General features: G+C 44.8%; 1 protein-coding gene across 4 annotated transcripts in view; it reads right to left on the bottom strand.

The window, feature by feature from the left end:
• Positions 1-431: 431 nt before the first annotated feature.
• The window catches only part of LOC131138896 (rho guanine nucleotide exchange factor TIAM1-like), a 49434-nt gene continuing 37500 nt past the window's right edge, over positions 432-12365 (bottom strand). For all 4 annotated transcript variants that reach the window (XM_058088248.2, XM_058088247.2, XM_058088249.2 and 1 more), the window contains 13 exons: positions 11935-12059; positions 6994-7212; positions 6732-6800; positions 6530-6655; positions 6016-6124; positions 5335-5514; positions 5121-5236; positions 4948-5056; positions 3667-3722; positions 3450-3546; positions 3151-3238; positions 2414-2586; positions 432-2268 (listed from right to left, as the gene is read on the bottom strand). In XM_058088248.2, the coding sequence (XP_057944231.2) occupies positions 1724-2268; positions 2414-2586; positions 3151-3238; positions 3450-3546; positions 3667-3722; positions 4948-5056; positions 5121-5236; positions 5335-5514; positions 6016-6124; positions 6530-6655; positions 6732-6800; positions 6994-7212; positions 11935-12059 (2012 nt within the window). In that variant the 3' untranslated portion in view covers positions 432-1723. The remainder of the gene's footprint in view (positions 2269-2413; positions 2587-3150; positions 3239-3449; positions 3547-3666; positions 3723-4947; positions 5057-5120; positions 5237-5334; positions 5515-6015; positions 6125-6529; positions 6656-6731; positions 6801-6993; positions 7213-11934; positions 12060-12365) is intronic.

Consider the following 12365-nt stretch of genomic DNA (forward strand, 5'->3'; position numbering starts at 1 on the left):
ATGTGAACCTTCTTTGTTGAAAAGGACCAAACGAATTTGGTAATGGGCCCTGAATGCATCACAACAATTAGGAAGTAGAACTGTGCTTCACTAATGTTTCGCTAAATATAACAACAATGTTGCTAAAATGTCAACGCGGATCTCTTCTAGTATGTATGAGGCGTGTTATGAAACAGAACCGGTCATTAAAGCTGAAGCGCTCGGGCGATTAAGGGTGCTGACAAGTCCAAACATCCAAGTGAGTTGATCTGACAAATCTTGAAGTCAATTTGATCAAGTGTAGAATTACTACAGCTTCTGCCTGGACTTCAACAAGTAGCAACAGCTGTTCAAACTGGAAAAAAACTTACAGTAAATGTTATCTGAAATTTGGAAATTCATGAAATGAGAAAAGCATTAATAGTGAGTTTCAATAAAGTGCACTTGAAAAGTCAAATGTAGAAAGTTTATTTTGCCATACAAATGATTATACTCCATGTAGCGTGTATCAACACGGCCATCCAAGTACAAAGCAAGTCATGTGGGGAGGGGGTAGTGATTGTGTCTCACAGTGGTCTAAAAACAACCCTAAAATGCTAAATTTATTCAAAACTAACTTATTGTCCACCAACATTATCCACACAGGAGCAGCTGACGTCTCGTTTGTTGATTAGTGCAAGATGCGACAGTGAAACAGCACCGCCTGGTGGACATGAGGAAGAACTGCAGGTGATACAAGTAGCGTTAGTCCCCGTTTTGTGACGAATAAAATACGAATACAAGGTCAAGGGTTGGTCCTTTGGAGGTGCAGTCACTATCAGGAATGTCCTTCAAGTAAATTAGGATTTCTTTTAAAGGAGGGCGAGAAAGTTGATGGATGCTAGCATTAGCATTAGCAATGAAATATTTTAGAAACGCCAAAGTGGGTTGGGAATACTGGAGCAGAATGTAAACGACGACGGTAGAAAAGCATCCTAACAAGCTAGCTTTTAGAAAAGAAAAAAAAAACATTTCAAGTCAGCTTCCAGAAGTTTTTCTTTTAAATACAAGTTAAAAAGCATGAAAAAAAGCTCTTTAAAGCTTCCAGTGCTGAAACACAAACAGTCTGAGAGCCACAAAAATACAAGTCGACACATTTTGGGTGGAAAAATAGACTTTGGGACCGTGAAAACATAGCATTTTGTACATTTGGATTTTGGCCTGCTCCAGCAACAAACTTGCAAGAAGCCAAAATAATAATAATGGGTTATGATTTTTGAAATGAGAAGCGCTAATCCATTTGGATGGGCAGCTTGGCAAGGTGCTCCGTGTTCATAATACTTGGATCGGTTTTTCATGAAGCTCCAATTAAAACGCTAAAAACCTTAAATGACCCTGAAGGGGGAACTTTGACCTCACTTTGGCGGCTGTCCTTTGTAATCAGTAGGCTAGGTTTTCCAAGTTGGGAGGGGTGACAAATGTGTCTGGATGCAACCTTTGACCCCTGTGCCATCTTGCCTGAGTAAGAATCAATGGGTTTCTGGTGTTGACTGGATGGAACATGAAACTAGCATCACTGTGGTCCTCATGGAGGGGGAAAGTGTTGCAGGGCGTCTGTTGCACTGCTGTGGGGCCACGACGTGTACCTAATGAACTGGCCACGTGTTCCTGTGTCACCACACACACACACACACACACACACACACACACAGTCAAGTCAGTCAGTCAAAGCATGTGAGGGAAGACGAGTTGGGAGTTCTTTCGGTCAGAAGACATCGCTATTACATCCGAAGTCGTCCCGTCGCACCCAAATGACGTCGTGGTCCTGGTTGGCGGCCCCCTCTGCTGCACACGGCTTGAGGGGGGCCACCTTCAGAGTGGGCGTGGCGCAGCGAGACAATCGCTCAGCGGAGTCGTCCTGTGTGATCCCGCCTCCTGTTGGCACTCGTCCATTCATGTCTTGGCTCCGCCCCTCCACTCCATGTATCGTGAGGGCGTCCAGCTGGAGGTTGTGAGGCTCGACCTCCACCGCCGCCGCCGCCGCCGCCCTGACGGACTTACAGTACTCGTCGTCGTCGCTCAGGATGTCCGTCTCCTTCACCTTGGCCGGGTCTTCGTAGCGGGCGAGGTCAAACTGTTCCTCCACCCAGCGGTCCGTGTCGTCGCTGTGCGGCTTCTGGGGCGTCGGGTGGGCGGGGTCGCAGTCCTGATTGGTGGTGTTGTTGTTGCCGTGGAAAACCAAGTCCGTATCGATGGTGAAGCGGTTACGGACCAACTTCCTGCGGGCCAGCGTCCGGGAAGGAGCGGAAGCTGAAGAGAATCCACAAACACTTCAATGGAAAGTTCCGGCAGTAATACGTCTCCAGTTTAGCACTCGACTGCTCTACATTTCACTGACAACATCTCAACTCCAGCATCTAAGCTTAAACATGTGGTGCTTCGGTACTTCCATCACCTGCTCTGTTCATGGTAGGCCGCGCCCCCTTGAGGGCACACAGCCGCTTGCCCCCAAAAGGGATGTACTGCTGGCTGAGAGGAAGAGACTCGGTCTTTAAAAGCTGCCGACGCTGCTTCTCCCTGAGGATGGAGTGGACCGCCTTCAGCAGCTCTTTCTTGCTGTCTGGAGAACTGGACGTGGGACAAAAGGAGAAAAGACAAGATGACGTCACTCGTCTACCAGTGAGGTTTTCTACAAAAAAAACATTAAAAAATTCAATTTCTAAAGAAGGAATCCTACTTTTCAGAGATTTACTCATCATAGGAACCAATTAACAGGGATTACAGTCCCGTATTTAGAAATTATTACCGCCTTGAGAGAAATGAGATGTGTTTTTTTAAGGACATATTACTGTGACTGGTGAATCATAAATGTGCATGGATGCAAAGACAACATGCTACATTCAATGACGGTCCAATAAATACAATTCAGAAATAAGCTGTGTCCAGTTCCAGGGTGATGCAATGGACCCAACATTTCCTTTTAATGGTTTTTGGAAGGATGGCATGCTTTGTGCTTTACATGCATGGTTCAGTGCTGTACAATATTCCAACATGGTCGGAGTGAGGGGGGTGTGTTTCCCTTTAAACATAAATCTATCCATCTATCAGAGCGTCTCCAATACTTCCATTGCATGTCTCCTACATGAAGGTGAAGTATGGCGGCATGTTCATAAACACCAATAAAGTGCCAACCTGCAGCACAGTTGGAAGGTTCGTTCAGGTCGTCCCTCCGATTCCGACCTGGTGTGAACGATCTCGCACATGGCAGTGCCTTCAGAGTCTGCATACAAGAAGACAAAAAACAAACAAGATGTGTGATGTACTGCCTTTTAAGCTAGCAGTTAATTACTGCCGTTTATCTCTTTCCTGCTAATTGGTGGACCATTAGGAGGAGAAGCAATTAGAGGTGATTAAAGGCAGTGAAGCAAAGAGTGAGTGCATGTGCGAGAATAGGATTAACGAGGCAGGTCTTCGTGAAGAAATGAACGTACTCGCTAAAGCGCGGACTTGCAGGGAGTCTGTGGCGATCATGTGACGGAAGCGGATGGGATCCTTGTCGTCGCTAACTGATGCTCGGTGAGATCCACCCTGAGGAAGAGGTGATGGTTGTGGGTGAGCACCACATGCAGTACGCCATCCGGCCACCAGAGGGCACACGGGTACATATCTTCTTTAGCAACTAAAGGTCTGGCAGTTTAGCACACTCACCCCTCTCTTCCTGTGCTTGGAGTCTTTGTACACAAACACCACCGCTGTTTTAAACACTGACAAAGACACAGAAAAATAATCAGCATCAAAGATCAGCTGACAAGACAAGCTTCACTCCACCATAAAAAAAATGCACTTGCACTTAAGCCATGCCAGAAAATCCCTTTTCAATATTCATTCCCAGCATCAAAGCCGAGCAGGATGCCATACAATTGGAATAAATGTCCTATAAAATGTTCTATAAAGATTATTCTTGTTCAATGACCTGTCATATAGGAAAGCAAGCAGAGCTTACGTTACATGCTTTATTACATCAGCCTGTGGCACAGTCTAAAAATAGAATTTAACTACAGGAAAAAATTGCAGTAATTTCACATGAATAAAGTCAAAATATTAGAGTAAAAGTTGTAATCTAACAAGAAACAAGTAATCATATTGGGAAGAATATTTCCTTTTAGTAGCATAAAACAATTTTATCAAATGAGGTTTTGGAGAAAGTTATTAAAATGAAAATAGTTCAAATATAGTGGAAATAAAGTCAAAATTACAAGACGAGCTTTACGAGGGGAAAGGGTTGAGAAAATACAAAAAAGGTTGAGTCACGTCAAAATATTAAAGAAAAAATAATGCCATTTAGTACCACTGAGAAACATTTTTTCCAGTTGCAGTATGAGAAAATGAAAAATAATTATAAATAAGAAAATATACAAGGTTTATTTAAAGAGAAACTTGAAATATACTAGAAAAAAAAACAGCAAAAATGGGGGTAAAAGCCTTTTCACTTTTATCACATTTTTCTCAAAATGTCTACCTTCTTAGCAAATGTTTGCGAAATATCAAAGTGGCCCTGGCATCCTTTAATTTTTGCAGTATGTGGCGCTCTTTGGAAAAGGATTTTCCAGTTTGCAAAGCTTATCATTAAGAAAATTCAGAACAAAATGTAGACCAGCTCATATCAATAATGAACCTTAAAGCCATCTGTATGCTTAGAAAATAACTACATTAAGCATTTACGTAATTAACAGTGACAACACAAAACTTTAAGCCCAGGAAAGTTTCAAATGCAAGCACTGATAAACATTTACACTGAACATCCCAATGGCTGACAAGGCATTTAAATCTAAAATGTGAGCAATCATTCTGAAAAAGCAGGAAGGGAAACTTTAGTGTTGATATGTCCCAAAAATTAGCTTTAAAATATGCCAAGATGGAGGTTTAGGTACCTATAAGGGAGCCCTGTGGAACCCCCCCGTGCTAAAAGGATAGCACACATATTCTCACCAAAAGCAGCCAATTCTGGGTCCTTTTTGCCCTTGACCAAAGAGGCTGGAGAGTTGATCCACACCACAGTGGAATGAAGCAGCAGATCCCCCATGGAGAGATCGGCCACCTGGCAGGAGAAACATTTCAATCAGACAAAAGTCATAGAAGAAGAAAGCCGTGATGGCGCCTACTTTTTTGTGTGAGGTCTGGTCATTAATGAGCTGGTCAAACACAGCGCCGTACTCCTCGTGAAGCTTTTGCATCTCGTTGATATGACTAGCCACTTTGTTCATGGCCGTCATGGCCACTGGAGGGGAGGGGGGAGGGGGGGCATAAAAAACAGAAATCAGCAACAGGGCGTCATCAGCAGGTGATCAAGTTGCCCTACGGCACAGTGGGGCTCACCATCCAGGTGGTAGTGCTCCTCGCTGTCTGGGTCAGTGAGGGAAAACAGCTCCCTGAGGAGCAAGGGGTACTTGAGAACCCTCTGGATAGGCTTGATCAGGTAGGACTCCAACGTGGATGAATGCTGCTGTTTGGGGTTTCTCTCCGCCAGGAAGGCCTTGAAATCTGGATCGGTTTTGGCTGCCGGTAAAAGAGACGCAAGGAGAAAATTCTTCACAAGGAGGGCCAAAAAGGAACTGCTGTAATCCACAAAGGATGAATGGAGGGAACTGGATTGTTGTTTGTTGGAGATATTTCATTTCATTATTTCTTGTCATTTGTTCATGAGTCCACCTATTAAGTCTCTGGTGCAAACTATTTTGAGAGGTACAGTATTTTCTAGATTGACATAAACTGCTTCTCCCACACCTCTTTAAAATGAGCGGCCATCCTTTCTACCCAATGACTGTTGCATTCCATGGGAATAAGCGTGTTTGAGGGCAAACAACCGATTTGTCGTTCACCAGCCAGTCCCAGCAACTCGTGGGTCGACCACACCCACCAGAGACATAAACAGGAAGACTCCACACCAGAAAAAAATGAACAGGAGAAGGCTTTTTGATTCAACGTGAAACATCAAACAAGTTGAAAAGGCCGCTGGTAAAGCCTCCAGGAGGTTTCCACGTTATTGGCTGCACTTACCTTTGGCCAGTACTTTGGGGACCTTAGTGTGGCTGGCACAGAAGGCGCTGTAGATCTTGAAGCGATCGGCGTAATAAAGAAAGGAACCACCCAAGGAGAAGAGCACTTTCTGTGGAGAAATGATGTCACGCCGTTATCCTGATCCAGGCTGTGGGTGTGAGTGGGATGTGATGTACGTGAAGGGAATTGTTTGGGACTACCAATCTCAGTGAGTGATCCTTTGAGATGTTAATGAGATGTCAGTCTTTGGAAGATATGCAGCAGTAATTACAGTCATCTAAATACAATCAACAATCACTTGGTGCGGCATAATCACCATCTCTGAATGTGCAATTGTATCGAAACCATAGAAGAAGCATTCCAACAAGACATTTAGTCTGGTATGCTTGACACTGCAGTGGGGCTTGCCACGGTTATTTTCATCCAATTCACATTTTGGGACAAAGAAAAATTGAAAACTTGTGCTGATCGGAGGAAACAGGTCTAGAATAATGGGCGGAACTTCATACCGCACCTTAAACTGCTCCACCCGCTCCAGTCTGTCCAGATTTGGCACCAATCTGATACCGTCTTCCAGCGTCCGCAGGAACTCCACCTGGAACTCCACCATCTCGCCGAGGTTACCGAACAGGTCGTCCAACTGGGTCAGACGAGCACAGAATTTGAATTAAAAGCAGGTATGTCAGCAAGTGGTCACATGACGCTGCAGACCTCACCTCATCCTGAGTCAGGAAGCTCTCTTTCTGTAGTGGTGTCAAGTAGCACTCGATTAGGCAACTCAGGTCCTGAAAAGACCAAGAACAAGATCAGACAACATAAAGAGGAACAAGGCAGGGCATGTGAGAAGGGAGGAGGGGGTGAGTCATTACTGAGGATTTCACTCAAAACAAAACAAACATCAATTTCAGCTACTGTACGAAAACTGAGTGCATGTGGAAAAGCATTAGTATTATCAAGATCAACAACTGTCCTACTGACTTTCACGTAGGTCTTCTCCGTCTCCACCAGCTCGTTGATGACCTTGCGGAGCTTGTCAGCGTCGGACAGCTGCCTCTGTGCCGCTGTGCCACAAGAGGGCGGCAGGGCTGACACAGGGCTCGGCGAGAGAGACGAAGACGACGATGATGACGACATCTGGCAGTCGGGAGCGTTGACGTCGTGGAGGCCACGGCAGAAAGTGGCGACCTGCGCCGTGTTCTGCGAGAAAGCATTTCACTTCCAGTGAGGTTCATGCATGGTGCGGCACTTGTGGTCGTACTACTCACAAGATGTTGTGGATATTTCACATACATTTCAGGATGAAAGTAAAATGTACTACTGTATAACTTTTACAGGTCAACATTACTGCGTCCGCGATGTTCAATACTAAATGCAAAACCTGCGGTTCACATAACACTTATGTAGGTATCCCTACTATGGTTGTGAGTAGTAGTATTTACATGCACGCCCCCTTCAAGCACAACAGAGTACTACCTCCTTCACTAGGGCTGGGTTAAACGATTAATCTAGAAAAAAATTTCAATGCATCAATTAATCTAACGATTCATTTTTAAATCCGATTTGATTTCTATTCGATCATCTCCCTATAATTTAACCGATAAAGCAATTAATGCTAATTTATCTCCTTGAATAAAACAAATGTCTTCTTTCCAATAGATTTTCTATTTTCATATGTTCAAAAATTAATTGTAATAAAAAAATAATGAATCAAACTACTGTGCAAAGAACCCACTCTGAATCAAAATACAAACTAAAATAAATAAAAAATAACAGCAGCTGTGTTCCTGCAAGAGCACTTTCTTTCCCTCTTGCTTTCCACCACCACTCCCATTCTGTGCGTGTGTCTGCACAGGTGTGTGTTTGAGTGGGCGCATACTGTGTGCGTGAGTACGCAGAGTACGTGGTAAGTTACGTGGTGCGGTTCGGATGAATGACGGGGTTAATCATTACAAACAAGGAAAGGAAAAAAAAAAAAGTTGAAAAACGTACGGTGTCTTCTCCACATGAGCAGCTCCCGGGTGCTGGTGCATCACAGTAGTGCTTTTATGGTACGCTATTTCCATTTTGCACAGGTCGCAGACCACCGAATCGTTACCTTTAAGTGGAAAGTTCCCATACTTTTGACATCCTATTGCGAGATCTTTTCTTCTCCTCTGCTGCTTGATGCCGCCGCGGCCCGCCGCCATTTATTGCTTCTGAGTGACGACGCATCGACGTGCAGTTCTTGCGTCAACGTATTTTGCGTCCCATCTCTATTCTTCACCTTATGACTTCTCAGCAGCCATACTGTATTGTCCATTAAAGACATTCTAAGTCATGGTGTATAATAAATCTTTTTTAGAGGCTCTGCTTTCTGCACGTACATGAACAAATTCAGCTAAGAAAATGTAAAAAAATATTGTAATCATACAGAAAATACATTATGACACAGATCACCGGTTATGTATTTTCTTCTCTCCGATATCTCCTTTGAAAGGGGTGTCCGATATGCAGACGGGGGGGCAATGCTAATAATGTTGATGCTAATAATAATAATAATAATGTAAACATTCTTAGCATATTTGATTTTTTTAAGCAAAATAAATATTAGTATCCCTCTGCAGCACACGCTTGCTGTAAATGAAGCCTTGCAGCCACCAAACATGATCAATCCAATTTCATGCTGCCATTTTAGTGGACTGGGATTAATGCTGCAATTATTAAAGAGCTAGACGTGATTAAAATACAAGTGTGACCTGTGTTATGCACTCAAAAAAATCAACATAATATATGCCTCCTGGTGGCATGCAATTACATTGACAGACAGATGCTGAGGCGCGAACAAACCCATCTAAGCAGATTGCATGCCTTGTCTGTCATGTCGCACCAGTGACTAACTCAATTTCCCATTGAGGCCTTCAAAGCCGTTGGGCAGCACTATGGACACAAACAGACCAATGAGGATGCTGATCGTTTGTGCGTTAAAGCACAACACACACAATCAAGCTAATAAGGAAACAAGTCAGTCCCGTCACACAAAGCACACACTCGCCATGCTAACGCGTTAACGAGTCAAAGACGGTATGAGAGCCTTTGAGGTGGTCGGTCTCGCAGTCTGCCACCATCAGAGGACTTCACAGCAGACAGAGCGGTGAGTAGAGACATGTCACCGTGACATGGATGATGATGATGATGATGATGCATGAAGCGTCATTAAAAAGCAGCTTTCCATTAACAACCCGCCCAAGCATGGCTGCCGTGAAATGTTAAAAACAAAGCTTTTCTTTCATCATTTTAGCTGGTTGGTGGTCATTGTTGACGAGGCATCGAGATGACAGATGCATAAAAGTTAGCTAGGAGACCAAACGACCCAAGAAAATCAACAACTCCTGAGCGGACTTCCTAAAACCAGCATTAAAAAGCAGAACTGTGTGAAATATGTTGCAGTAATGAACTTTTCCTTGCCAAAATGTGTGCACTAATGTGATGCTTACAGGCGTAGGTCAAATGGTGCACATGTGCAATGGTGCTAGTGGGAACGTGGCCTAAAAAGCATCCTGCAGACACGAGTGTAAACAATGGAAGTGCGGCTCACCGGCTGTAAATCATAAAAAAACCTGGACGAGCATTTGGAGGTTCTCTTCCTCCTCCTGAAGATGGACATGCTGGAGGATCAGAGCTCCAAACAAAAGTCCGGCGTGTTGTCCATGACTAGCCCCCCATCCTCCACTTACACCTCCCAAGTCTCACTGATGCTGACGAAAGCAAATCCACCGTGAGCTTGAACAGAACCGAGTCAAGCAGCAGAAGTCCACTTCAGGTTGTTTTGGGAACATCGCCTCTTTGTGAATCGAGGAGCAAGTGAGGTGGAGGCAAAGGAAGGAGGAGGGTCAGGAAGAAAGCGCAGCACTGGTTCTTTCGTGGCTGACGTACTTAAGGAAGCAAAACAGCCCAGACCAGAGCACATTTGGACCAGCACCAGAATGTACACCTTTCATACAAACACCTCTTGCAGCTGAAAGTGACAAAGGCAATGAAAACAACCTCATGACCTTCTGCTTTACTCTCTCATTCTCCAGTACTTTCATTGTAACCTGCACTTTCCAACCTGCAAAGACTCTTCAGGCCACACCTGCTGTACTGCTGACAAAACATAAGTTATGTAAGAGAAGCACGCCTTGATTCCACACGCACGCACACACACACTTTGAGTGCTCATTAGCTCAATGGAAAAGTGGGAAAGCTTCTTCATTCCATTGAACACATTTAATGTATGCAAACCATCCTTTGGATTTAGCATGAGCATTAGATTTGAATGATAAGCGTTCTACACGTCAACTAATAACAGCTAAGTGAAAAGAAAAGTCAAGCCACAACAGGATCTGCGTTACCTTTTCTCCAAAGAGGTGCCGCGCATGCAAAGACAAACCTTGACCTTTTCAGCACACGTAAAACAGCCTGTGGCTACCGCCCGAGCCAGTGTGTGGAGGGAGGGGGGTTGTTGCACAGTGGGCGCAATATGGGGAACGGGGCGGAGCTTGGAGGCAAGCACCAACCTGCCACCGCCCCTGCCAGCAGAAAGCAGGATAAACTGAGATTATGCACATCCGAGTACTTGGCATCCATATGCGCATCATCACACATTACGACATGCATAACAGCATGTGTGCTCACTCGTCAGTGGAAAGGTGCAAATGTAAATATCATGTTTCGTTTTACACCCTTCAAACTGCAGAATATCAAGGCAAATTAATGAGACTTGTGGAATGATTATAATTCCTACAAGACAACATTTTATAATAAAATAAGGGACAATGAAGGAAATTCTGATCTGCCAATCATTTCCACCAGCATCCAACCTGGGTGCAAAAATGAAAGAAGGGCATATGGTGCTTTCTCAGTGAAATTGAGAGGTTTGGCAGACTGACTGACTGGTTGGTTCATTGCCCCCGTCTTCCCTCTAGTGGCCGCGCGGTGCAACTACAGTAAACAAGCAGCCAGCAGCAGGCATCAGTGAGATAAGAGAAGAGTAGGCACAAAAACGACACTGACATTTGAGAAGAGAATCGATGCCAAAGATGATAAAGGCAAGATAACCAGAAGCCAAACATTGCCTGTCAATCAAAACAACCCCCACCTTCCTGCAGAGTTTTCATCCGAAATGCCTCCAGGCTAAAAAGTAAAGCGCTATAAATTATAAGCAGCCCTTTCCACTAACTGCTCCTCCGGGAAGAGGTGCACTCACCACCATCGTCTCCATGATTGCTGTTATCCCAAGTGATCACCCACCCTCCCCCTCCCCCTTGCTTTATCACATTTGGAGGTGGCGGCGCTGCTTTTGTCTAAAATAATGAACCTCCCAGTCTCCTGTGCCGCTCCAGACACTCATTTATCTGCACTAAATGATGTGAAACACTGTGCATAGAATCAAGTAATTATAATGCGGGGATAATTAAAATTGTCCTGTCTTTGCCAGCGGTGAAATGAGGTAAGACGAGGGCCTCGCCACTCCTGGATCCACCCACAAAGAAAGCACAGTGCAGACAGAAAGGAAAGCCGCCAAGACGCTGGGCCAGGAAGTTTGAGCAAGAAAAACTAAAGCGTCATCTCGCTGTCTGACCTTCCACAGTGCTGCATTTCTGGTGATAAAGAAAGGTGACAGGTCGTCACTCATCGCCATGGTGATAAAAGTGACAAGCGTATCCAGGGGAGGCCTGGTAGCATGCGGCGTGTCGCTACAATCACAAACGCTGATGAGACTCGACGTCGGTTTGATTACAAAACGATACACTTGTCTCGCTGCGTCTCTCACCTGTCTGTCACACATGTACGCGTGTGCGCACATACACACACACACACACACACACACACACACATCTGCTTGCCACCTGCCAGACATTAAGCGCACTCCTCTTCATCTAATGGCATATGGACTCGTACCTTCTGTCCCGCCCCGCCGCATATCTTCTCTTCAGGTTGATCTCCAGGACTCTGTGGTGACATCAGAGGTCCTTCGTCCAAGCTCTCTTCCACCATCAACCCTGACACCTCGTCCAGAATGTCCTCTGTTCATGTCAATATAAGGAGGTAGAAAGCACATCTTAAAGCTGATGATAGTGTATTCATATTCACAGGTATATATATTTTTAAATGTTATATACTGTAGGCGGGCTGCACAGCAGACGAGCAGTTAGCGCGCAGGCCTCACAGCTAGGAGACCCGAGTTCGATTCCACCCATCTCTGTGTGGAGTTTGCATGTTCTCCCCTTGCATGTGTGGGTTTTCTCGGGTACTCCGGTTTCCTCCCACATTCCAAAAACATGCTAGGTTAATTGGCCACTCCAAATTGTCCATAGGTATGAATGTGAGTG

Source organism: Doryrhamphus excisus, linkage group LG21 (assembly GCF_037039965.1).
Source record: "Doryrhamphus excisus strain RoL-2023G ecotype Guam linkage group LG21, RoL_Dexc_Guam_v1.1, whole genome shotgun sequence".
Taxonomy (NCBI): domain Eukaryota; kingdom Metazoa; phylum Chordata; class Actinopteri; order Syngnathiformes; family Syngnathidae; genus Doryrhamphus; species Doryrhamphus excisus.